The 27,478-nt window shown below is 45.6% G+C and overlaps 2 protein-coding genes across 9 annotated transcripts in view; one reads left to right on the forward strand and one right to left on the reverse strand.

Moving 5' to 3' along the window:
* Window positions 1–27,478, reverse strand: part of LAG3 (lymphocyte activating 3) — a 326,415-nt gene that overhangs the window by 240,532 nt on the left and 58,405 nt on the right. The gene's annotated exons all lie outside the window — the stretch shown is intronic.
* Window positions 15,150–27,478, forward strand: part of ING4 (inhibitor of growth family member 4) — a 38,281-nt gene continuing 25,952 nt past the window's right edge. For 2 of the 8 annotated variants that reach the window (XM_050967680.1, XM_050967700.1), the window contains exons 1-3: window positions 15,150–15,256; window positions 21,091–21,326; window positions 22,672–22,789. Coding sequence is in view for 3 of the 8 variants with exons in the window: in XM_050967671.1 (XP_050823628.1) it covers window positions 15,220–15,256 (37 nt within the window). In the remaining 5 variants the exon portion in view is untranslated. The remainder of the gene's footprint in view (window positions 15,257–21,090; window positions 21,327–22,671; window positions 22,790–27,478) is intronic. The other 6 variants (XM_050967656.1, XM_050967666.1, XM_050967710.1 and 3 more) reach the window with 5 other exon arrangements.

Here is a 27,478-nt window from a genome sequence, read left to right on the forward strand (position 1 = left end):
CACTGCCTCGAGGGATCATCCCATAACTGGCTTGGTTGTCTGAACCGGTGTCTTGGCAGGATTTGCCTGCAGCCAGACATCTGTGGTGCTGGTCGGGCTAACTGATCTTTGGCCACTAGGCCTGCCTTGGGCGCAGATGGCCCTGCGATGGGCTGGAACCCCCTGCTGCTCCCCAGAGTTGGAGTTGGGGAACTGGGGAACCCCAACCTCCCTATACCCACCTTGCCTTAGTGGCTACTGCCAGTCATCACCTTCTCTCAGGGGCAAATTGCAGTCTGAAATGGTCACTTATCACTGGCAGGGGAGTGAGAACTGCTGCCTTTTCTTGCTCTGGCTGCCCCCCTGCAGCCCTAGTACCTCCTCAGGGCCTTTGCCAGAAGGCCTCGGCCTGGGAGGTCACCAAGCCAGAGCTCCCCAGCTCAGCCTGCCCTTTCCCAGTACTGCTCTGTCCAAGGCACCCTTGTCTCTACCAAGCAGCTAGGTCCTTCTTGCTCCACTGCTGCAGCAAGACTCACCTTTTCCTCCCCAGGAGTCCCTCTTATACTGGCCCAGCTGGGCCCTCATTGCCTGCCTCAGGCCCACTCGTGATTAGCTTCCCAGGGTACCCCTTTCTCAGGACTAGTTTTAACCCCTTCCAAACCGGAGCGGGGTGACCACCCTGTTACAGTGAGACAGAGACAGAGAGAGTGTGTGTGTGTGTTAGCTGCTGAGGAAGTCTCTTTAAGGCACTCACCAGAAGGCTTGTTCAGACTGCAGCAGCTCCATCCAGCTTCTGAGCCCTGTCCCCCCTCCCCTGCTCTGCAGTGATGGGGTACATGGGTGGAGGATAAGGACACTCTGACATAAGCACCACGCCCCTCCTCCCCTGGCTCTGCACAGCAAGCAGGAGGGTCCCAGGAGCAGCTAGCCAAGGGCTTCAAGGCAGGAGCAATGCAGCTGCATAGCAGCAGGGGGAAGGCACTTGATTGACTCTTGGGCAGCCATGTGGCCATGCAGCTTAGAGGGAAGACAGGACACCAGTAGCAGCTGTGCAATCTGTGCCTTTGTTATCATCAGGAGTGAGATATCAGCCAAAATCACCACCGCCTGTGGAAAATAGAGCTAATATTCAGTGCCATTATCCTAGGCACATACCTGGGGTGAAAGTAGAAATAGGGACTTACCAGTACGGGGCTGGGTTGGGGCCGGCTTTGGCCCCCAGATGGGGCAAGGCCTCGGGCAGAAGGGGCGGGCATGGGGGGGGGGGGACAGAGCCAGCCCCAGCCCGCCCTGTACCAGTAAATGCCCTCCCCCGCCGCACCGGGGTAGCAGCGGCAGCCAGGGGCTCCGGCAGCAGTTTAAAGGGCCCCGGGCTTGGGACAAATGTCCTTGCTTGAAGCTTTCAGAACAATCTTGTCGGGTTTTTTCCTACTAATATTTAATTACTTAATTATATATATATATATATACACACAGAGAGAGAAAAAACAAATAATTATGCAAAAACTTCTCATAATCCATGACTTCTCATAATATATTAACCATTTGCTACCTAATCTTAGCTACACATAAAACATTTAATTATATATATATATATATATATAGCATGAATTATTAAAATATAAAATCAATTATTTGTATTACACAATTTACAAATAAACAATTTGTTTAATAAAATCCAATTAGTTAAAGAAAAATTAAGATAAAGAATAGAAGCAAATTTCAGAGGAGAGGGATAGAGACAGAGATGGAAGGAAGTGAGTAAAGAGGAGAGGAAAGCAAGGGGGAGAAGGGGGTCATGCATTTAACAGGATCATTCAGATGCTTCCAGGAAAGCATTCCATACCTATGAAAATTTTTCTTTGGTATTTCTGTTACAGTATACAATTCGTTCCATGGTGGCCAAGCTTATGAAGTCTATGCTCCAATCTAAATTGTTGGTCCATTTTTGTAGTATTAGTCTTTTAGCAATAATTAGTGCTCTGTTTAACCAAAGTTTTTCAGATTTATTCAAAGCTTCCAATTAACATCCATTAGGTTTAAAATTGCATATTTAGCTTATCACACAATTTTAGTTGATAGGAAAAAAAATAATTCTGAAATTAATTCTGTTCAAAACATACATAAATAGATGGCATGTTTAAAGTGGATAGATTGCTACTCCTTAATCTCTAGATTGAACCTTTCTTTTGATATTGTAAAAAGATGGAAAGTATCATTTTCAATAAACTGACTGATGGTCAATATCCCTTTCCTAATCCAACATGGCCAGAGACACCAAACTGAAGACAGAGACCCCCCAAGGGTTACCTCCTGGGTCTGCCGTGAAAGCCACTTTGAATTGATAGATCACTACAACTCTGTCACTTTTAGGATTTAAATGGTAACTCATTGCTGTGTATATGTTTGCTTGCTTTAATCTGTAAATAACTCATTTCTTTTTCCTAGTTAATAAATCTTTAGATAGTTTATTACAGGACTGGCTATAGGCATTGTCTTTGGTGTAAGATCTAGGATACCAGTCGAGCTGGGGTAAGTGACTGGTCTCCTGGGACTGGAATCGACCTGAATATGCTGTGATTTTTTGAATAAGTGACCAATTATCACTAAGCACAGTCTGCTTGAGTGGCAAGATAGACTGCAGAGTCTAAGGGGACTGTCGGACTCTATGGTGAATCTGTTATAGTAGATCCAGGAGTTCACATCTGTAACTGGTTTGGTGATATCTAATTATAGAACAAACCACCAATTTGGGGTGTCTGCCCTGAAGTAGGAACTCATAGTCGTGAGCCACTCCTGACAGTGTGACAATCACACTGGTTCCTCCAGGCCTTGGAATCTGTGAATCTTCTGGCTTGGGAATATATGAACTGACAGTAGTGACTGGGCTGTCTCATTTGATGTTAGCTCTTAAGAGCCACTATGTATGCAAGCTCTCTCCAGCAGTGGATTTTTTCTGAAGCACTGTCATCAAAGATGATACTGAGGGGAAGTTGGAAACTCCAGGCAACATCTAATATGGTTGGAGAAAACTTTATATCCCATCCACAAGTGAATAAACCCATTTTCCTGACATGTCAGAACCCCTGACAGCCTGGCTCATTCATATGATTAAAATACAAATAAAATTCACTTACAAATAACTTCCCTAAGACTGATTTAAGGTTGCTGCTCAACCAAGTGCCTTCTGCTCCTTCCACCTTTCTGAAATGTGGGATCTCAGATCCCCAAACTCTAACATTAGAAAACCTGAAATGCTTAGTTAAGCTCTCCTACCCCACAAATCTCTGGCAAGAACTACACAGATCATGCGGGACACAATGAACTGATTGTTTCCAGCTTCACAACCACAATGAAAGAGGGTAACTATGCATTATGAGTTTTCCTAAAATTAGTTCCTGGAGTTTAGGGAAATATTAATCACACCAAAAGGGATGAGTTTGGGATTTTGAAGTCCCACACCCTGAAAGGGTACAATGAAAAGGCACTGCTGTGTGACAGCATCATCATCCTTTTTAATTAAGATTTTTTGTAAGTGAATTTATCCAAGAATTCTGAAGGCATTGAATTAAGGGGCTCATTAAAACCAAATGTTGTAATGGGGGTCCTGGAAGGAAGCAAATGCAGCTATTTTAATCAAAGAGGCTAGGGATGAGCCAGGAATTAGCAGTATCTCAAACTCAGGAAAATTAAAATAATTAAAAACAGAATTGTAAAACACGTAGACAAACATGATATGCTAGGGACTATACACTACAGTGTCTGCAAAGGAAAACCACATTTCTAATCTATTAGAATTTTTTGAATGTGTCAGCAAAATAGTTGATAAAGGAAGCACCAGTTTCTATAATTCATTTGGATTTCCAGAAAGATTTTGACAAAGTCCCATGTCAGAAGCTACTAAGGCTTGTCTACATAGTGTGGTAATGCACTCTACAGGGGTGTGATTTCTTAAGTTCACTAATGTATTGCACATTAATTGGTCCATGTAGACCCTGCTGGTGTGCTTTAATGTAGTGCTGTTTGAAATAGTGTTAAAGCACACTCGGGAACCCTTAGTGCAGAGCAGTAGGGTCTACACAGATAAGCTAATGTGCAGCATGTTAGTGCACTTAAGATATCACACCCCCATAGTGTGCATTACTCCACTATGTAGACAAGCCAAAGAAAACTAAGTAATCGTGGGATAAGATTTGAAGTTCTGTCATGCATTAGAAAGAAGCTGAGAGAGAAAACAAAGAGAAGAGAAAAAGAGCTAATTTTCATTAGCAGTGGGGTGCCCTGGCTCTGTACAAGGACCATTATTGTTTATATATTGATACAATTTCTGGAATAGAAAGGTGGGCACTGAGGTTACAAAGTTTTGCAGATTACACAAAATTATTGTTTAAATTGAGTTTACTCAAGACCACAGAGAATTATGCAGAATATCAGAGGAACCTAAACATGGTAGGGTGACCAGATAGCACCATGAAATTCAGTGCAGACCAATGCAATATAATGCACACTGAAATATATAATTTGAACTTCTCATACACCTTGTAGGGTTCTCAATTAACTGTAATTACTCAGGGAAAATAGCAGCAAAGAATCCTGTGGCACCTTATAGACTAACAGACGGTTTGGAGCATGAGCTTTCGTGGGTGAATACCTACTTTGTTGGATGCATGTCATCCGACGAAGTGGGTATTCACCCACGAAAGCTCATGCTCCAAAACATCTTAGTCTATAAGATGCCACAGGATTCTGCATTGCTTTTACAGATCCAGACTAACACGGCTACCCCTCTGATACTCAGGGAAAATACTTAAGCATTGAAAAGTCACAGATTTTAAAGACTAGAGTGACCATTATGACCACATACCACAACCTTGATCCTGACCTCCTAGGGAAGCCGCCTTCCATCATCCTCCTTACCATGCTACCTCCTTCGAGCCCAAGACATTACTACACCAAACATTCACAACTGACAGTGAAGGTAGTTTGGTTAAAGAGGTTTGTGCTAAAAGCTAGATTGAGGGAGCTAGTGTTAAAGTGGCAGTCGTGGTCTGGGGCTTATGGCACTTCTGGTAATGGTAAGGTGAATGACTTTGGGCAGAGGAGTAGAGAGTATGTATTGAAAATGATTAGGGGGCTGGGACATATGGGTTATGAGGAGAGGCTGAGGGAACTGGGCTTATTTAGTCTGCAGAAAAGAAGATGGCGGGGGCGGATTTGATAGCATCCTTCAACTACCTGAAGGGGGGTTCCAAAGAGGATAAAACTCAGCTGTTCTCACTGGTGCCACATGACAAAACAAGGAACAATGGTCTCAAGTTGCAGTAGGGGAGGTCTAGGTTGGATATTAGGAAAAACCATTTCACTAGGAGGGTGGTGAAGCACTGGAATGGGTTACCTAGGGAGGTGGTGGAATCTCCATCCTTAGATATTTTTAAGGCCCAGCTTGACAAAGCCCTGGCTGGGATGATTTAGTTGGGGTTGGTCCTGCTTTGAGAAGGGGGTTGGACTAGATGACCTCCTGAGGTCTCTTCCAACTCATATCTTCTATGATTCTATTATCCCATGATTCTTGCTGTATATTCCATCTGAATCATTATGGAGACAATGAAAACCTCTGCTCGCTGTGCTGCAACTGTCAAAAAAGATAATGAATTGAAGAGAATGGGATGGAAAAAAATACTGACACTATTGTGCAATTACATAAATGAATGGGACACCTTCACCTGGAACATTTTGTTAATTCAGGCTACCATATCTCAAGAATGATATGGAAGAAACAGAGGGGATTCAGTGATAAAAGACCAGAAGAAACTTCCATGAGACTGAAAAGACTAGGACTGTTCAGTTTAGCAATGAGATGAATGGAGGCAACCAGGCTAAAGGTACTAATGAGCAACCTAGTGAAGGTAAATTGGGCACCCATATTTACCCACTCGTATAATAACAAGGAACAGTCACTGAAATAGAAAGACAGCACATTCAAAACTGATAAAAGGAAACTTTACTGTCCCATGAGTTCATGGAGACCAAGAGCCTAGCAGAAGGGTTTCCCTCATTCTGTAGAGAGAGCCAAGTTCTGTTTTTAATTATAGTGTGGGCTGGTATATAAACTTAAGATAAAATATTTGCTTCCACCCACAGCTGATCTCTCACTGATAACAGAGTTCTCCACAGAAAACCAGGGTAGAATGTTTATGTAGAAACTAATCTTTTCATTATCTGTATTTGTTCAATGCCTTACTCTGAGTAATACTGAATGAGACAATAAATTCTGCTTCCTTTTCTCTCCCATCCTCTATTCTTTCTTTGTCCCCTCTTCTGTCCTTGGGACTTCTCTTGTTTAGTATTTCTGTATTTCCTTCCATGCACTACCCTCCCAGTGGGTTTTATTCTCATTCATCTTCTAAAATTATTGGCAATGAAATAAGTGACATGTAAAACATAATAATTAGGCTTTAATGTTAACACACCATTGATATTAATGGAGGGTGAGGTAGTTTACACCTTTGAGTTTTTGTTTTAGGCTGTCTGCAGCCTCAGGATGAAATTCCTACAACAGTTTACATCCATGTCACATTTTCAATGTTTTATCTGAGGACAAAAAATGTATTTAAAAAACTAAAACTTAAATTGTACAGAATGTGAGAGTGCTCCGCAGACCACATACATCAATGTGGCCAGGTGTTTCACACTTCTGCCTCTATAAGAGTCAAAACAGGGTTGGACATCTGAGCTTATGTTAGACAGAATACAAAACAAGAGAGACAGTTATTCCGTAATTGTTCACTAGGGGGTTTCCTGCACCCATTGTTGAAGCATCTGGCACTGGTTACTATTAGAGGCAGGATACAGAACAATCTATATATTAATTTATCTGTCTATATCAGAGGTTCTCAAACTGTGGTCCACGATCTCCATTCAGATGATCTGCAGATAGTTCCTTCTAAGGGTATGTCTACACTACGGGACTACTCCAATTTTACAGAATTCAATTTTTGGCAACAGATTGTATAAAGTTGAGTGCATGCAGCCACACTAAGCACATTAATTCGGCAGTGTGCGTCCATAGTACTGAGGCTAGAGTCAACTTCCGGAGTGTTGCACTGTGGGTAGCTATCCCATAGCTATCCCATAGTTCCTGCAGTCTCTCCCACCCATTGGAATTCTGGGTTGAGATCCCAGTGCCTGATGGGGCAAAAAACATTGTCACGGGTGGTTCTGGGTACATGTCATTAGGCCCCTCTCTCCCTCCATGAAAGCAACAGCAGACAATGGTTTTGTGCTTTTTTTCCTGGGTTACCTGTGCAGACGCCATACCACAGCAAGCATGGAGCCTGCACAGCTGACTGTCACCATAAGTCTCCTGCATGCTGGCAGACGTGGGACTGCATTGCTACAGAGCAGCAGCTCATTGCCTTTTAGCAGCAGATGGTGCATTAGGACTGAAAGCCATTATCATCATACAGAGATTGGAGTGACTCAGCCAGGTCATTTTCCATTTTCTGTCGAGCACCCAGGAGATGTGGAGGGCTTGCAGTCTTAATGCAGTATCTTCTGCTAAGCGCCAAGGAGATGACAATGGCTAGCTGTCATACTGCACTATGTGCTGCTAGCCTAAGATGTAAAAGATAGATGGAATGGATCAAAACAAGAAATAGATCAGATTTGTTTTGTATTCATTTGCTCCCCCTTCCCTCCATGAAATCAAAAGCTTGCTAAACCCAGGCTTTTGAATTTAATCCTTGAGGGGGCCATTCTGTGTGGCAGTTGTGTTTCTCCTTGATGCAAAGCCTCCGCCTTTGTGGATTTTAATTCCCTGTAAGCCATGTCATCAGTCACCCCTTCCTCCGTCAGAGCAATGGCAGACAATCATTTTGCATCTTTTTTCAGTGCAGACGCCATACCACGGCAAGCACGGAGCTGGCTCAGCTCAACACAGCAGTCAAGAACATTGTAAACACCTCATGCATTATCGTGCAGTTTATGCTGAACCAGAACCTGGAAAACCAGGCGAGGAGGTGGCTATGGCAGTGCAGCGATGAGAGTGATGAGGACATGGACACACAATTTTCTCATACAGCGGGCCCTGGGGCTTTGGAGATCATGGTGTTAATGGGGCAGGTTCATGCCATGGAATGCCAATTGTGGGCCCGGGAAACAAGCACAGACTGGTGGGACTGCATTGTGTTGCAGGTGTGGGACGATTCCCAGTGGCTGTGAAACTTTCACATGCGTAAGGGCACTTTCATGAAACTTTGTGACTTGCTTTCCCCTGTCCTGAACCGTCAGAATAGCAAGATGAGAGCAGCCCTCACAGTTGACAAGCAAGTGGCGATAGCCCTGCGGAAGCTTCCAACACCAGACAGCTACCAGTCAGTCAGGAATCAATTTGGAGTGGGCAAATCTACTGTGGGAGCTGCTGTGATGCAAGTAGTCAAAGCAATCAATGAGCTGCTGCTATCAAGGGTAGTGACCCTGGGAAATGTGCAGGTCATAGCAGATGGCTTTGATGCAATGGGATTCCCTAACAGGTGGGGCGATAGATGGAACCCATATCCCTATCCTGGCACTGGACCACCAGGGTAGCCAGTACATAAACCGCAAGGGGTACTTTTCAGTGGTGCTGCAAGCACTGGTGGATCACAAGGACATTTCACCAACATCCATATGGGATGGCCGGGAAGAGTTCATGACGCTCGCGTCTTCAGGAACACTACTCTGTTTAAATGGCTGCAGCAAGGGATTTACTTCCCAGACCAGAAAATAACTGCTGAGGATGTTGACATGCCTATAGTTATCCTTAGGGACCCCCCTCCCTTAATGCCATGGCTCATGAAGCCATACACATGCAGCCTGGACACTAGTGAGGAGCTGTTCAGCTATAGGCTAAGCAAGTGCAGAATGGTGGTAGAATGTGCATTTGGATGTTTAAAGGGTCGCTGGCACACTTTACTGACTTGTTCAGACCTCAGCCAAACCAATATTCCCATTGTTATTGCTGCTTGCTGTATGCTCCACAATCTCTGTGAGAGCAAGGGGGAGAGGTTTATGGCGGGGTGGGAGGCTGAGGCAAATTGCCTGGCCGCTGATTACGTGCAGCAAGACACCAGGGTGATTAGAAGAGCACACCAGGAAGCACTGCACATCAGAGAAGCTTTGAAAACCAGTTTCATTACTGGCCAGGCTATGGTGTGACAGTTCTGTTATTTCTCCTTAACGAAAACCTGTCCCCTTGATTGACTCATTCCCTGTAAGCCACCCACCTTCCCTCCTTCGATCACAGCATGCTTGCACAGGAAATAAAGTCACTATCATTTAAAAACCATGTATTCTTTATTCATTGATTATAAAAATAGAGAACTGACAGGGTAGCCTGGGTGGGGTGTGGGAGGAGGGAAGGAAAAGGTCACTTCAAAACTTGGTGAATGACAGCTTTCTGTTGCTTGGGTTGTCCACTGGGGTGGAGTGGCAGGATGTACAGTGCCTCCCCCCCCCCCCCCCCCGCGTTTTTGGGTGTCTGGGTGAGGAGGCTATGGAACTTGGGGAGGGGGAGGGTGGTTAAACAGGGGCTGCAGCGACACTCTGTGATCCTGCTGCCATTCCTGAAGCTCCACCAGACGCCAAAGCATGTCTGTTTGATCCCGCAGTAGCCCCAGTGTTGCATCCTGCCTCCTCTGATCTTCCTGTCACCACCTCTCATCTCGATCGTCCCTCCTGTCCTCACATTCGTCCCTCCTGTCCTCATGTTCATTGGCCGCTTTCCTGTACTGTGGTGCTGTGTCCTTCCACTCATTCAGATGTGCTCTTTCATTGCAGGTCAACTGCATGATCTCAGTGAACATTTCATCTCGCATGCGTTTTTTTCGCAGCCTTATCTGAGATAGCCTTCGGGATGGAGGAGGGAGGCTTGAAAAATTTGCAACTGCAGGAGGGAAAAAAGGGAGAGAAGTATTTAAAAAGATACATTTTACAGAACAGTGGGTATACTCTTTCTTTTACGGTGAACAACACTATTCACATTACATAGCACATGTGATTTCGGTACGAGGTTGCATTTTGCATCTTAATATTGAGTGCCTGCAGCTTTGGCATTAGAGATCACAGACACAGGGCCGGGCAACAGAATTCGGCTTGCATGCAGCCATGGTAAGCCATTGTCTTTCGGCTTCTGCAACCTTCATAAAAGCAGTGCCCTCCTTTCCCATACCAAGCAAAGCCCGTTGAGTGCTGCGGTTTTCATGTTAATGTGCAGTAGCAGAAACCACGCTAACCCCTCCCCTCATCCAATTCTCTGAGATAATCACTTTACCCCCCCCCCCCACCGTGTGGCTGGTATCAGGGAAGATCCCTGCTAGCCAAATGTGAACAGCTCAGTGCCAATGCTCCCCCCCAACTTGGCTAACTGCAAGGAGGATTTATTTTCAGCCACAGGCAAACAGCCAGTAGGAACGGCCACCTCTGTCCCCTTAATTAAAATTCCCGTATTTCAACCAGGTTACCATGAGACATTGGCCCTTGACTATCTGTTTATGACAAGGGGTTATAGTAGACCACAAGCTAAATATGAGTCAACAGTGTGATGCTGTTGCAAAAAAAGCAAACGTGATTCTGGGGTGCATTAACAGGTGTGTTGTGAGCAAGACACGAGAAGTCATTCTTCCGCTCTACTCTGCACTAGTTAGGCCTCAACTGGAGTATTGTGTCCAGTTCTGGGCACCGCATTTCAAGAAAGATGTGGAGAAATTGGAGAGGGTCCAGAGAAGAGCAACAAGAATGATTAAAGGTCTTGAGAACATGTCCTACAAAGGAAGGCTGAAAGAATTGGGTTTGTTTAGTCTGGAAAAGAGAAGACTGAGAGGGGACATGATAGCAGTTTTCAGGTATCTAAAAGGGTGTCATTAGGAGGAGGGAAAAAATTTGTTCACCTTAGCCTCTAATGATAGAACAAGAAGCAATGGGCTTAAACTGCAGCAAGGGAGATTTAGGTTGGACATTAGGAAAAAGTTCCTAACTGTCAGGGTGGTTAAACGCTGGAATAAATTGCCTAAGGAGGTTGTGGAATCTCCATCTCTGGAGATATTTAAGTGTAGGTTAGATAAATGTCTATCAGGGATGGTCTAGACAGTATTTGGTCCTGCCATGAGGGCAGGGGACTAGACTCGATGACCTCTCGAGGTCCCTTCCAGTTCTAGAGTCTATGAATCTATGAACGATATCACTCTCTTGAGGATAACACAGTGAGATAAAAAATTGATGTTGCTTGAATGCCATACGCCGTCAGGCGTTGTCATGCAATGATACCAGATTACTTGCTACTAGCAAGTCATGGTAAAGTGTCCTACCAAGGAGGACGGAATAAGGCTGCCCTCCCCAGAAACCTTCTGCAAACGCTTTTGGAGTATCTCCAGGAGAACTTCATGGAGATGTCCCAGGAGGATTTCCGTTCCGTCCCCAGACACTTTAACAGACTTTTCCAGTAGCTGTACTGGCTGCGAATGCATCCCAAGTCCTGAGGGCAAATTAATCATTAAAAACCGCTTGCTTTTAAACTATTTATATTTACAAAGGTACACTCACCAGAGGTCCCTTCTCCGGCTTCATGGTCCAGGATAATGCCTCGGGAGGCTATATCAGTCAGGCTGAGGAAAAGATCCTTGCTGTTGGGGAGAACAGTGTGCTGTGTGCTCTCTGCAAGCTCGTCGTCGTCGTCCTCCTCCTCCTCTTCCCCGTCCGCAAAATCCTCAGCATGGCTGAGTACTCCCTCATTGGAATCCACAGTCAGGGGTGCGGTAGTGGTGGCGCCCCCCCCCCCCCCCGAATTGCATGCAGCTCAGTGAAGCAGCATGTCTGCGCTCTGCCCTGGAGTGTCTGTTTGCTTTTTTGGCTTTCTGGTACGCTTGTTTGATCTCCTTAACTTTCACGTGGCACTGTAGTGAGTCCCTATTGTGGCCTCTCCTCATCATGCCCTTGGAGATTTTTTCAAATGTTTTGGCGTTTTGTCTTTTGGAACGTAGTTCTGCTAGCACAGAACCTTCTCCGCATCAGCGATCAGATCCAGTGCCTCCCGTATGGTCCATGCTGGAGCTCTTTTTCGATTCTCGGACTGCATGGTTACCTGTGCTGATCAGCTCTCCACACTGGGCAAACAGGAAATTAAATTCAAAAGTTTGCAGGGCTTTTCCTGTCTACCTGGCCAGTGCACCGAGTTTAGATTGCTGTCCAGAGCAGACACAATGGTGCACTGTGGGATAGCTCCCGGAGGCCGATACCATTGAATTGCATCCACACTAACCCTAATTCGAACCGGCAGTGTCGATTTCAGCGCTAGCCCCCTCATCAGGAAGGAGTACAGAAATTGATTTTAAGAGCCCTGTATGTTGAAGTAAATGGCTTCATTGTGTGGACGGGTGCAGGGTTACTTCAATTTAATGCTGCTAAATTTGACTTAAACTCATAGTGTAGACCAGGCCTAAGGTGTGCTCTTGGGCAGCTGCACACAACAGAATGAAGTGCCACTCACCTAATTAGTGGAGCCACGCCAGCGTGGCTCCACTAATTAGGTGCCTGGACCCTGGAGAAAACATACATGTAAGGTGAGATGGTGGCCTTGGGGGGGAATAGGAGGTAGGTGAGAGGGAGTAATGGGATGAAAAGAGGGGGTGTGGGGAATTTGGGATGTGCAGGGCTGCAGCAGCCAGAGAAAGAGGCGACTTTTCCCAGCGCCAGGGCTGCGGCTGCCAGGGAGAGAGAGCCTCCTTCCCAGCCTCAGCTCTGTGCCTGCTGTGGCGGGGGAGAGGCCCCCCTCCTTCCCAACCCCAGTTCAGTGGGGGAGAGAGGGCACATTCATCACATTAGAAAGGTAAGACTACTGATATTAAAATATGAATTGTGCTTTTATCTGTAGAATTAAAAAAAAATTAAGTTTTTATTATATAACACTTTTATCCAAAGTGCTTTACAATAGCTAGCTAACTGTACAAACAACATTGGGAAAGATCATTAAGTGGTCCGCCAAGACCTTCAGTAATTTTCAGGTGGTCTGGAAAAAAATACTGAGAACCATTGGTCTATAGCCATTCAGTCTCTCAATCAGTCATATACCTCTCCAGGCCTTTCCCCTCTGCTCACCATTGCAATAGTTACACACACACACACACTATTGAGATGTCCTGCTTACCTCAAAGTTGATTTTTCTTCCTTTTGGAGCCTTTATTTTACTGAATCTGAATTGCAGCAGGCATTGTACTGTGTGGATTAAGTTCTGTGACGCAAGTATTAATGGTGTCTTTGAGGTCTTGAGCAGCTCCAAGGGCTTACTCTACTGCCTTACTGATTCTTTTTATTAAATATCTCCCACAAAGCACTCAGTTCAAATTACATGGCTGTGTTAGTGTTTTCCTGGGAGCACGTGACCTGAATAGGATTCATGATTCTTGTACTTTAATAAAGAGTTGGAATTTCAAACCCTTGAAGAAAAGATATTGCATCCATTTCCCATACACATATTAAACCTGTTGCTGTAGCTACCATCTCAATATCCTCCTCTTTTGTCTGTATTCACCCCCTTTATATTTTTTCTGGGCCTCTTTATCTCCCATCCCCAATGGAGCAGCTGGATGGCCACATATAAATCCCCTTTTGTACATTTCATATTTCCCTCTTGGTCTCCTCTTTTGTCACTGGGACTTTTCTTCTTTCATGTCTGTAGACACCCTTTCCTCCTTGTGATAAGCAAAAAGCTCACTGACTGCCATTGGTGTGGAGGCAAGGGAGACAAGAGACACTTAGTTCCCAGGACACCTTGGAATTAGTAGAGAGCTGGTAAAGGGATATGACAGCTGCACTGGGTCTCCTGTAAAGTGACTATGAAGAGAGGAATGATTGGGGAATAATTTCAAATTTCTATCTAAGAGACAGACCTCAAAGATGTGAGTGCAAAGAACTTGTGCCTGGAGTAAAGTACATCTGGAGCAGTCAAAACATGTGGCCTGCAAAAAGGTAAGCAAAAGCCAGAGGCTGCCTCAGGGTCTGGCTGGGCTGCATTGATAGCTAGGCTATGTCAGTTGGTGTCTTATTGTCTGGCCTCCTCTCTCTTTCCCGCCACAAGGTAATGGCTCCATTCAATCCATTTCCTGTATTAATGCTAAATCCCTATTCGTCCTCAGATCAAACCATTGATTAAGAGATAATGACCGAATCATCCACTGTCTGAACCAAGTAACTACACTGCTCCTGGAGGGCATGAGCCAGGGTCACAAGGTGAGAACAACACCGCTAGCACCTGTCCCACCCTGGGGATAGTGCTCACTGCTGAGGCTAGGAAAGCAGCCCCATCCTCTACTCTCGGACCTGCGCTCTTCCTCTCCCTGTGTGCTCTCAGGATCCCCAACACTTTTGTGAGCGCTCCCGTTGGAAGTAATAGGGAGATATTTCCACTCTCTTCCCCAGTGTTGCCAGGGCTCTTTAGTCCGATGAAAACTACCCCTCCTGGAGCCTGGGAGGGCCTGAGACGAATCCCGACACGCTCACAGTTGTTTCTGATTGTGACTGGATACCAGACCAGTCTGGACTGGATTCTCCTTTTCTTTCCCATCATTGGCACCTTCCCCGCTAGCTGGACAGGGCCTTGCGCCGGCAAATGACCGGGCAACAGCAGGCCAGTGACGGGTCCATGTAAACACCCGCTTTTCCGCCCCGGGATGGGGCCCAGGTCCTCACAAGTCTTTACATTAACTCCCAGCGTTGCTACCCGCCACCCCACCCCACCCCGTGCTGCTGTCCCAGCCTCGCACCCGACTCGGCCCCTGGGACCTAGTACAAGCCGGTCACCGGTTGCTCTACTGCGCGGCTCGGCCGAGCGGGCCTGCGGCCTCCTCCGCCCCGGGACCCGCGTGCGCGCGATCCCCGCCGGCCCAGCTCCGGCGACTCGCCTCGGGGTCTGACCGCCCGCGGCTCCCCCAGGCCTGCGGCGCGGAGCCAGGCCGGTCCCGCCGCTGCGTCGCTCTGACGGGTGCGTGCGTCAGCGTGTGTCGTTACCGCCCGGCAACGGGCTCTGCGATCCCCCCCCGCGCAGAACCAGGAACAGGCAATAATTCAAAGCGGCGCCTCGCGCCGCCGGAAGCGGCCCTGCTCTACACGGAAGCACTTTCGAGTAGGGGAGGAAATGACGCCTGTCGGACGGAAGGACAGAAGTTACCGGTTTCCGGCCCCGGCCGGAAGTGTCTGTGTTTGAGGCCCAAGATGGCGGCCGGGATGTACCTGGAGCACTACCTGGATAGTAAGCGGCGGGGCGGGGGGTAGCGCCTGCCGGGAGGGCCGTTGCCTGGGGCTGCTCTTGGCGGGAGTGGGTTCGGCTCGGGGCGAAGCGGCGCGCGGGCTTCCGGGGCTCGGCTCCAAGCGCGCGCAGTCCCGTCCAGGGCGCGGTGGCGCGGACCGAGCCCGGCTAGCGCCAGTGCGCGGCGGGGACGGGGATTAAAGTGCGGCGCCGGCGCTGTGGCCCCTTCCCCGCGCTCCTGGGGTGGCGGCCTCGCCCTGGCGTCGCGGAGCTGTTCGCCGTTCCTGCTCTTCCTGCGGTCTCTGGAGCCCGGCTCGATGTGGTCTGGGTCAGTCCTGCACACCTGCCCTCGGCGCCAGCTCCTGCCTGGGGGTAGGGGTGGGGCGGCTTCCTCTTCTGCACCTTCTCGCCTGCATCCTTTCCCTGCTGACCTCTCCTTTCATCGCGGTTTATATGTTGGGGGAAGGGTGGGGTTTTTTAGCTTGTTCCCCCTGCCCCATACTGCACAGTCAACCTGTGAAACTTGTTGCCACAGGCTGTTGTGTAGACTAAGAGACTATATCATTTCAAACAAACAAACCAACCTAGATAATTTCATGGAGGACAGGCCAGTGACTATTAGCCAACATGGTTGGGGATGCAACCTCATGCTCTGGGTTCCCTAAACCTTTGAGTGGGAGTGGACACTGAATGATTGCCTGGTGTCTTCATTGTGGAGCAGCTGACACCAGCCCTTGTCAGAAGACAGGATACTGGGCTAGATACTGGTCTGACCCAGTATGGCTGCTGCTATGTTCAGAAAGCAGATTGTTTGTGCCAGGCTCCTGCAAGAGCTGGTAGCCATACAGCTGGTATCGGTGAGGGTGATGGTTAAGGATATGATTCTTTCATGGAGGTTTCAGAAGTCACGGAATCTCTGATTTCCAGCAACCTCCTTGACCTCAGCCTACAGTGGCTGGGAGCTGCGGGGTACCTCTGCCACCTGGCGTTGGGGGCTCCTGGAGCTTCAAGTGGGCCCTCACCAGTGCCTGGCTGCTGGGGGTGGTGTGCGGACCCTGCAGCTGAGCTTTCCATTTTGTCATGGATGTTTTTAGTAAAAGTCACGGACAGGCCATGGGCTCCCATGAATTTTTTGTTGTTGTCTGTAACTTTAGTGATGGTTTGAGTAAAGAAGAGAGAAAGTAGTTAGATTTAAAGTTCTGTCTCCTATAATTGACAAAAAGCATATTTTTCTCCATTCCTCTTCCCCCCCCCCCCCAAAAGCAATAAAGGAGAGTGGACGGTTTTCAGTGTTTTTTCTCTTTAGTATATGGCTGGAGAGGGTGGTGATGAGCTAAATTCCACTATATTTATGATTTTTTTTATATTTGTATGGTGTTTGTTATAGCTGGTTATTTTTATTTGCATAGATGTTTTAAAATTTTCCTTGCTTGTTTTTTGTTATAGTGAAAGTGGTAATTTTATAGATGAAGCTGGTAGCACCATTTTTTAAGATTGCCTGATACTTCTCATTATAAGACCCTCACTTTCAGTTGCTTATAACTTTACCAAACTTGATCCATTTTGGGGAGGAAAGTCTTGTGAGCTGATTATTATTATTATTATTATTTTATTATTTTTTATTTCAGCCAAAGTAGTTCAGCTGCTTCAGAGAACAAGTCTAGGAGAAATGTTTGCCATATTTAAAAAAGATATGTTAGCAAACTATTATATAGAAAGTGCTAGTATGTGTTAAAGTAGGGACTTTAAATTTGGCAGGGAAGTTGCCCTGGTAGTCAAGATTGTGCCTTTTGCCATCCTGGAGAAAATTCACCCAAATACAGTAACTCCTCACTTAATGTTGTAGTTATGTTCCTGAAAAATGCGACTTTAAGCAAAACAATGTTAAGCGAATCCAATTTCCCCATAAGAATTAATGTAAATGAAGGGGTTCAGTTCCAGGGAACTTTTTTTCTCCAGACATAAGACTATATATATATATATATATATATATATATATATATATATACAAACACACACATGCAGTATAAGTTTTAAACAAACAATTTAATACTTGTACACAGTGATGATGATTGTGAAGCTTGGTTGAGGTGGAAGAGTCAGAGGGTGGGATATTTCCCAGGGAATGCCTTACTGCTAAATGATGAACTAGTAATTGACTGAGCCCTCAAGGTTAACTCTCACACTCTACAAGGTAGCAGGAATGGAGGGAAGGGAGACAGCATCACAGACAACAACACACGTGTGTGTGTGTGTGTGTGCGCGCACACGCAAGAGAGATGTGCATTTCCCCTTTAAGTACATTGCCTTGTTAATTAGATCATCTTGCTGAGACTGCAGCTGCTGCCAGCAAGCTCCCTTCATCCTGAGCCATGTCCTATGTCCTCCCTGCTCTATAAAAGATGGGGTAAGCAGGGTGCAGGAGCAGGGGGGAGGGGGACACCCTGACATTAGCCCCCCTCTTCTTCCTCTTCCTCCCCCCCCGATGTGCACAGAAAGCAGGAGTCTCGGGGAGCAGCTCCAAGGCAGAGGGCAGGAGCAGCACATGGCAGTGGGGGGAGGGACAGCTGAACTGCGGGAAATTGATAGCCTGCTGGGTGGCTGCTGCACAGGGAACTTAGGGGAGTGGGGAGCTGATTGAGGAACTGCCGGTCCACCCTGGTTCCAAGCCCCCACCAGCTAGCTGCAATGGGCTGCTCTTCCTGCAAGCAGTGGACAAAGCAGGCCGCTGCCAAACAATGTTATAAGGGAGCATTGCACAACTTTAAACGAGCATGTTCCCTAATTGATCAGCAACGTAACAACAAAACAACGATAACCGGGACGACTTTAAGTGAGGAGTTACTGTATGGCCAAGTTACAAGTTTTTTGGGGGGAAAATCTGTTTGCACATGCTCAGTATAAACTTGTTGGAACTTAACAGCTAAATTCTCTGAAAATTCTTTCATTACTGAGTATGCTCTAGCTTCAGGCTGCAGGGGCCAAACAACACTTCCCTGCAATTGCCACTCTTGGCTGCTGTGGGCCAGTGTGGCACTGGAACTAAGAGCAGAGAGACTCTCTCTCCCCTGTGGTCTCAATTCTCTCCCTGCTGCGCTCAGACAGTGTGGAGAAGGGAGCTGCCTGAATTTAAAGCAGACAGGACAAGAACCAGACTTGGAGAGAGAAGATTTGGCAGGAAAACTGGGATTAGCTGGTTATAGATACTGAGCCGGGGCAGGAGAGACAAAGCTCAGGAGGAGCCAGGGTATGGCGAGAGAACTAAGACTAGATGGGTAAAGATATTGGGGAAAGGGAAGGCTCAGGCAAGGTATGTGTGAGAGAACTGAGTTTACATGAGCCCAGGGAGGGAGACTGGGAGCCAGTGTGGAGTGGTGAAGAGGGAAAGAAACAGATTTTACAGGGATACAAGGGACTAGGGCTCAGACCTGGAGCTCAGAGGAAAGGACTAGGATTGACTGGCACTGGAACGAAGAGAGAGGACTAGACAAGGACCGGTTGGAAGGCATAGGAACAGAAGGCTGCGTGACCACCGGAGTGTACGCTTTCCAGAAGGTGGACTGGAACCCAACATTCCTGTCTTATGCCATTCATTTGCTGTCAGCAAATTGCTGTGAAACCCACTGGCAGTGTCTTGTACCCCTTCTGCATCAATCCATGTAGAGGACAACAACCTACTATTGCTGTCAGTTACTGCTTAGCTCAGGTGCTAGAGGTCTGTGCAGTTGATTTAAAGGTTTTAACTCTGCTGATGAGCCATGTGGCTGTTAGTATATCACATGATGAAATTTGAAATTACCCATTAAAAAACCTTCTTATAAGAACATTAAGGTTTCAAAGTCAAGCTTCTAGAAGTTAGGAAATGCCAGAATTAAGGTTGCATGTTCTTTTAATGCAGTTTTGTGTGTGTAATAGGTGGGTTGTCTAACACTCCCCACTGTAAAAATGTTTTTCAGCTCTAACACCTTTGTAGTTTGCAGCAGGCACTTAAAATTTAGCAGAGGGGATGGTTCTAGGGTCAGAGACTCGCGTCTTCCTGTCCCTATGAAAACTGAAAAAATTATAAAACTGTAAAACATCTCCATTTGCAGTTTGTATTATACTATGCAGAGCATGCTAGGCTTGCTGTTTAAAAATGTGACTGTTGTGTCTGTACTGAGCATGCCCTAGTTTCGCTGAGTCTATTCACAGACAGACACATTTGAACTGAGCATGTCCTCCAGCAACTAACTTCATCGTGGTGAAGCAGCTACACTCCATGGAAACATAGATGCAACGGAGGTGGTGGTAAAGGAGGAAACATGTCTCTTCAGCTTTCTTCCTCTCTGGTGATGTCTGTGTGTCCCCTTCAACTCTGTCCAGTATCAGAGGAGTTAAAAATGAATAGGCTTCTCCTGACTTCCCTAAAACGTGTCCTCCTGCAGCTTCTTATCTCCATTTAATGTCCTAAACCAGGGGTTCTCAAACGGGGTCGGGACCCCTCAGGGAGTCACAAGGTTATTACTTGGGGGATTGTGAGCTGTCAGGCTCCACCCCAAATCCCGCTTTGCCTCCAGCATTTATAATGATGTTAAATATATAAAAAGATGTTTTCAATTTATTAGAGGAGAGGGGGTCACACTCAAAGGTTTGCTATGTGAAAGAGGTCACCAGTAAAAAAGTTTGAGAGCCACTGACCTAGACCATTTTTTGTCCCCTGCCTCCACTATTGCAGAAGCTGGATCTGCTATGCTGTAGCTATCAGATCCTGTAATGGGAGGAGGAAGCTACATAATGAAGCACTTTCTCCTCCCCTACACTAAGGAAGCTGTGGGTAATGAGAGAGGGAGGAAAAAGGAGGGAGATCAGAGAGAGAACTTGAGAAGGGAAGAGTCTGAGGTGACAGTTGGGAGAGAGAAGACTGGGATCGGGGGAAGGAGCGCCTTGGTTTGTGGAAAGGAGCTTGTGTGTATGTATGTAGACTCTTAGAAGAGCCTGTGTAAGAAGTCCCTTCTGTGTAGAGGCAGTCTGTGTGTGCTGTGTTTGCTTGATTTTTGGGGTCGGAAGGCCAGAGAACGTGACATTTTTTTGACTGGGATACATGACGCGAATGACTGTTAGAGATTTTGTAGGGGGTGGTAAATGAGTATAATCTTGGGGGGCAAGTTGATGGCACAAGAATGTGATTTTTGTAGCAATCAAAGGACCCTTAAGGACTGTGGCCTCATTGTGCTAGGCACTGTACAAACATGTACAATAAGAAGATATGATCCCTGCCCTGAAGAGCATATTACCCAAGGCCCTATGCACCCATGAAAGTTCCACTGGTGAAATTGCCCTTATATTGGAGGGAACTGCTGTACATCCACTCACACGCACATTTCCTCCAACCCATGCTTCTCTAGATGTCCACTGATGGAAATTACCCTTGTTTCTATCTATAGTAAGTCTGCACCGGTAGGAGTTAAATCTGTGTAGTGCAGCAGGGACTTGTTTCACTTCCATGGCAAATAGTTCTCCTGCTGCTGTCTCACACTACAATGGTCACAACAGATTTGACCTCTCTGGTCAGCTTTCTACATTTCTGTTCTGAGCTCATCTCAGCTAGAAGTCACCCACCTGTTCAGACAACACTGGCAAATGTACAGTTCCCATTCATAGACTACTTTTGAAAGAGCTTTCCCAACCAAATCTAACCTTCTTTGTTCATTATGCTTTGCACATCTGCCTGGAACCATGAGGAGTTTTAATTGCTTTTAGGGACTTGGTGCATGGACTCAGTGCTCACTGTAGAAGAGAACATTAGAGATGCTTGGGCTTGCAGTTCTCAGATCAAATCCACCCTGCCCATCATTCAGCCTAGGTTGCTTACAAACAGTGTTGACCCTGTCTAGAGGCTCCCCAGAAGAGTGCTGATAGCCATGATGAGATAGAGCAATAGGAGGATAGCACTGATGTGTCTACTCAGAAGCTGCTTGATACTCATGGCATTGTCCTGGAGGCCATCAGTCAGGACCTGCTCCAGATGCAGATACATCTGCCTCACAGACGACAACGGAGACAGCATACTAGGGAGATGAGGGGCCCTCAGCCAGTAAGTTTTTGTTGTAATACATAATCATTGTAGCTTTTTTGTGTGGGGGGGAGGAGGGGAGAGAGTGGACTTTCTCCAAGGTTTACTTTGCCACCTTTTGCTTCTGTAAGTGGGTAAATACAGCTATGTCATTTGGAAACCTCTCAATTTCTCCTCCTCATTGCTCTGCTCCACCCTCATCCCGCACCTTCCAAAATGCTGCTGAGACTACTTGCCCCAGCCTCTCCTCCTTTCTCCACACATACCCATCTCCTCCTGCCACTACTCTCCCTTGTTCGATTCCTGACACTTTCATTTTTTCTTCCCCCATTGAGCCATGTGGTTGGGTACAAAATGGCAAACAAACAGCAGCAGCAAAAAAATAATTCCAGCAGAAATGGCCCATGATGTGTTGTAACATAACTATAGAAGCAATTTTGAGAACACAAAGCTTGAACACAATATCTGCCAGCCTCTGTGCCATCCAGCAATACATACATAGCTCAAAGTACAGTAGTATAATTGCATCTTTTCAGTTACATTAAAACATCATGTTAATACAGCATCATAAGCAATGTCATTCACTGTCTTGAGCCTTTGGTTTAACTGCATGCGTAACAGTATAATATAACAAGTCCATGGAAAATTACAGTACTTCTGTGCAAAAAAAGGGGATTCAATGCTTCATCGGCATTATTGGCTGGCATATCAGAGTAACTCACTTAAACCTGTTAGTGCATTGTATCACAAGTTTTCAGAGATGATTATTTATTTTTAATCCTGATTTTTTTTCATGTCTCCTGGCATATCAGAGAATTTCTGGGACAAGAGGCGTTCTAATTTGATATGCACATTTAGGCAGTGCATGTTTCCCCATCCCTTCCATTCTATGTCAGGATACGTTTTGTCATTTATCAAGCAGCAAATCTGGCAGAGCCATCTCAGCAGAAAACCCTGCAGTCTCTCTGGCTTGCCTCTAGCCCTCTTGAATAATGTCTTCTTTTGCCTTTTGGGACTCTGCATCAGAGTCATGTGTTCCAAGACCAAGACTGCCTGCGATGGTGTAACTAGAGTTCTAAGCAAGTCCCATATAATGCATCATTTTCCCACACTCTATCAAACTGTTAAAGTAAAGATTGGCATCGACATAATGATAAACATCCTTTTTCTAGGAAGCATTTAAAGGCTGCTTACCATCTTGCTCTGGGGGCCAGGTTGTTGGGGAACTATGGTAAATTAATGTGAAAATGGCCCCAAAAAAAGAGGGGTTGGGGAAGGGGAAATAGGTTTTCTTTTTGGGAGTGCTGAGTTTCCATATCTACTGCATTCACTACGATTACTGACTGATCTCTCTTTCTTTGAACAGTACCTGCAATAGACATACCTTACTAAAAGTTCCACTGATGCTTGCTGCTTTATAAATTGGAGCACAAGAGAAAGGACCAGGATACCTGGATCAGCTACAGACTTCTTGTGTGACTCTGGCAAGTTGATAAAGCTACTCTGTGCCTCAGTTCTCCATTTGTAAAATAGGGATAATACTTTCCTCACAGGAATGTTATGAAGATGAAGCCCACTAATGATTGTAAGGCATATAGATACAGTAACTCCTTGCTTAATGTTGTAGTTTTGTTTCTGAAAAATGCTACTTTAAGTGAAACAATGTTAAGCAAATCCAATTTCCCCGTAAGAGTTAATGTAAATGGGGGAGGGGAGGGGAGGGGAGGGGCTGGCATTAGGTTCCAGGGAAATTTTTATCGCCAGACAAAAGACTACACACACACACACACACACTCTCTCTCTCTGAGTTTTAAACAATTTAATACTGTACACAGCAATGATGATTGTGAAACTTGGTTGAGGTGGTGGAGTCAGAGGGTCGGATATTTCCTAGGGAATGCCTTACTGCTAAATGATGAACTAGCACTCAGCTGAGCCCTCAAGGGTTAACACGTTGTTAATGTAGCCTCACACTCTAGAAGGCAGCACGAATGGAGGGAGAGGAGACAGCATGGCAGAGAGAGACAGAGACACGCCCCCTGTGTGTGAGAGAGATGTGCGTTGCCCCTTTAAGTATGCTGACCCCACTCTAAGTACATTGCCTTTTTAAGTAGATCAGCAAGTTGAGACAGCAACTGCTGCCAGCAAGCTTCCTCCTGCTCTGTGGAGATGGGTAAAGGAATGGGGGGCAGGAACAGGGTGAGGGGGACACCTGACATGAGCACCCCTCTTCTCCCCCTCCCCCCCTTGCACAGGAAGCAGAAGGCTCCCGGGAGCAGCTCCAAGGCAGAGGGCAGAAGCAGTACACGGCAGTTGGGGGAGGGGCAGCCGAACTGTCCAGCAATTGATAGCCTGCTGGGTGGCTGCCGCACAGGGAACTTAGGGGAGCTGATGGGGAAGCTTCTGGCCCACCCTGATTCCAAGCCCCCACCAGCTAGCTCCAATGGGCTGCTCTTCCTGCAAGCAGTGGACAAAGCAGGTGACTGCCAAACAATGTTCTAAGGGAGCATTGCTCAACTTTAAACGAGCATGTTCTCTAACTGATCAGCAACGAAACATCGTTAACCAGGACGACTTTAAGTGAGGAGTTACTGGACTATGGTAATGAGGGCCATATAGGTAAGTAATATAAAGAGAGAGTTTAAAAAACTTAAGGTGGAGTCCCAACGAGCCACAAAGAGGGCCTAGATGTGTTAAGATAAGCAACTGAGAGATTGTGGGACAAGAAGACAGTTCTTTGAAGTTGATCTAAGCAAAGCGAAAGAGATGGTGGGGTGGGCTGATGCAAGAAGAAATGCTCACCCTGGTAAGGAAGCACACTGTTTTGCTGGAGAGCATCGTTGCCCAGGAAAGCTGCACCTTTGTGCTTCAGAATATTGAGATTGAGGATATTTTTCACTTTCCCCACATGTTCCCAGTCATTCTCCGACTAATCCAATCCTCAGGACAAGGAGAACTACTTAATCTGTGTTTTATCTGTCACAGACTTGATCTTTATATTATTTTGTTATATGTTTGTGAATGCTTTGCATGGTTGCTGAAGTTCTGATTGTGTTTAATAAAATGTGTACTGTTTAATAAAGCAGCAGTGGTGTTCTTGGTTTCAAAACACAGATGCTAAAGTTTATTTAATAGCATTAAAATGCATAAAACCAGAAGATGAAGAGATTTCAGGACAGGCACCATTTTTCTGTTACGTGTTTGTACAGTGCCTAGAACAATGGCACCCAAATTGCTCATTTGAGACCATAGGCACTTCTGCAATACAGCTAATTGTATAATTCAGTATATATTCTACCAAAACATAATATGTTGCTGTCTCCTGTTCTCAAAGTGTATGCACAGAGCATTTTTGACCATGGCACTTCTGCTGGCAATATTGCCAACAGTGGATTGCACCTTGGACTGTTCAGATTTGTCAGGTAGCCTCTGCACCTCTGTCCAATCGGCAGCAATTACTCCTCCTTTAGTCTCAAATTATGTGTAAAAACAACCTACAGCAGTAATAGAAGGAAGATGAGTCCCAGAACAGTCTGTCTGTGTCAGACTTTTCCACCTCCCCTTCAGCCTACCAAATGCATGCTCTGTAACCATCCTACAGTGGCTTAGGATATAGTTAACTGGTCTGTCTGTTCCTGTCAAGATTTACAGTAGCTCCCTTTATAAGCCAGGGAAACAAGAAGGTGGTGCTGAGTCATCCAGAATAAGTTGGTTCCATTTCTTCATTCATGTCTGGAGTGCAGTAGGGGAAGAGAACTTCTTGTTTCATTTTTGTGACTAGTGCTGAATTTCTGAAGATCCTGGTATCACGAACTTTTCCTGACCCATCCAATGTTAATGCTGGTTAACTGTTGGGGTCTTCAAACAAGGCCTACAGAACCATGGCGTAATTGAATGGCAAGAGTTGTTGAGGGGGAAACAGAATGGGCACATGGGTCCTTTCAGTAGATCCCTACCACAATTGGGATCTTTTCATACACAGCAGTGAGGTCCTGTATGACCTACCTTGATCACATGATGCAGTGTCAAATGCTGAATAGTCTTGTACACACTTTGCATTAACAGCTCCAACTGTGGATCTTTCATTACTGAAATGGTTTTTGCACTGATTGGTAGCAGTTGGTGATGGTCAGCTTCCAAACAGTGGTTGTCACTCACTTGTGCGTGCTGAGAGGTGCTCTCATTCTGGTCTCTGGCCCTGCTTCATCAGTGCCCTCATGCAGTCTGAAGTTTTGAAGCTTTCATCATCCTGAATCTCCAGGTTATCAATGCTTGTTGGCTGGAGCAAATAGCAGCATCCCTCCAAAGGCAGTTGATCAAAGAATAGGTTTTGTTGTTCGTGCAGATTCCATTTCTGGGTCCTTCTCTGAATTTCTCAAACAATTAAAAAAATTCTCAGTCAGCATGGGTACCACATTGCATGCTTTCAGTTATTCCAAGACCTGTTTTTCAGTCTCAGTAATGGACAGGAGCACAGTATATCTCCATCACTGTGACAGAGTTGTTTAGAAATGGCACTTCATCATCTAAATTCCAGGATACAGTGAGAAGATTGTAGGAATTAGGCCTCTCTTCCCACAATTTCCTGGCCTCCTGGAAGTATCTCACAATCTGGAGCAAAAATTACTCAGAATGCAGCGTGCCTAGGAGCAGTGCAAGGAAGCCTTCCATGTCTATCCATACTGGAATTGATGCAGCACAGCCCTGCTATATGAATATAAGGCCCAAAAGCAATGTATCTTACCACAATGCAATTACAACAATGTGGGCACATGCAATCAATGTAAGATGCATTGGTTTTACTACACTAATGGAATTCTTGTGTGTAGACAAGTCCTAATGTAAGATAAGACACAATAAGTAGGTAGTCAAATGTTAGAGAGGGAGGGAAGATGAAGAGTAACGTTGTGCAGTTACATAGGCTTGCAGTATGAAAAATATTAATGGCTGTGAATCGTAACTTGTTTTTATATAAATATCAGTAATCCCACTAATCCTCTGCATATCTATGAATGTTTGAGTTATTTATAGGATTTTCAGGATAATGGCAGGTAAATCTGTGTATTCTTCAAGGGGAAAATCAGCATAGTGTGCTGTGTGAATGCCTGTGGTCTTGTCTACAATGGTGATGGCTTTAGGGTATCTGTAGTTACAGGGTGCAGTGAAAAGCAGGCTGCATCTGTACTAGCTACCCGTCTCAAGAAAAGACTCCACCGGGGGGGAAAGAGCTGTGAAAAGGCTCCAAAATCTTCCTGTTCCTGGTGCCTCTCCTTACCATAGGGAAAAAGACTCCAGCAAGGAGGGGAGGCAACAGGGAAAGGCTCAGACAGCAGGGAGCTGCTGGAGCCTTTTCCTGTTGCCTTGCCCTAGCCTCAGTCTCCCTGGTGCTTGAGCCTTTTCCTGGCAGCATAGAGGCAGCATGACATTAAAATTGCAGTGTAGATGGGGAGGCACTGCTTGAGTGTGTAGAGAGCCAAGTAGGGTATATGTCCTAAGGTTTTGGTGTATCTTTACTTGCCTATGCAGTGCCTCACTGTCTACACTGCTGTTTATACACGTACTTAGATGGTGGACTGTATATGTACTCTACATAGCGATGTAAGTGCAGAGAGAGCCTGTGTGTGATTTTTATGGATAAGGCTGAAGAATGAGACTCATGTTGAGAGAAACAGGATACAATGTGCAAGAATACAGGAAACTGGGAACGTGGGAGGAAAGGAAAGATAGGAGAAGGTAGAGGCTGGTAATGTGGATTAAGTAAGAAAAAAATATAGGAAAAGAAAAAGGAAGGGGATGGGGGAAGAAGAGAAGAGTGTAATTTTTTTTTTTTATGTTGTACAATATAGACAGAAGACAGGAAAAGATAAGAAATATACTACAGGTAAGAAAAAAAGGGCGAATGAAGTGGAGAAGGGAAAAGGAGAAAAATGCAAGGGAGACAAACATTTTACAAAGCTTTTACTTTATATAATTTTTAGAGTGTCAAGTGATTAAAAAAATCGCAGTTAATTGCGTGATTAAAAAATCGTGATTAATCACTGTTTAACGATAGTAGAATACCATTTATTTGTATATTTTTGGATGTTTTCTACATTTTCAAATATATTGATTTCAATTATAACACTGGATACAAACTGTACAGTGCTCACTTTATATTTTATTACAAATATTTG

Source organism: Gopherus flavomarginatus, chromosome 1 (genome assembly GCF_025201925.1).
Source record: "Gopherus flavomarginatus isolate rGopFla2 chromosome 1, rGopFla2.mat.asm, whole genome shotgun sequence".
NCBI classification, from domain to species: Eukaryota; Metazoa; Chordata; order Testudines; family Testudinidae; genus Gopherus; species Gopherus flavomarginatus.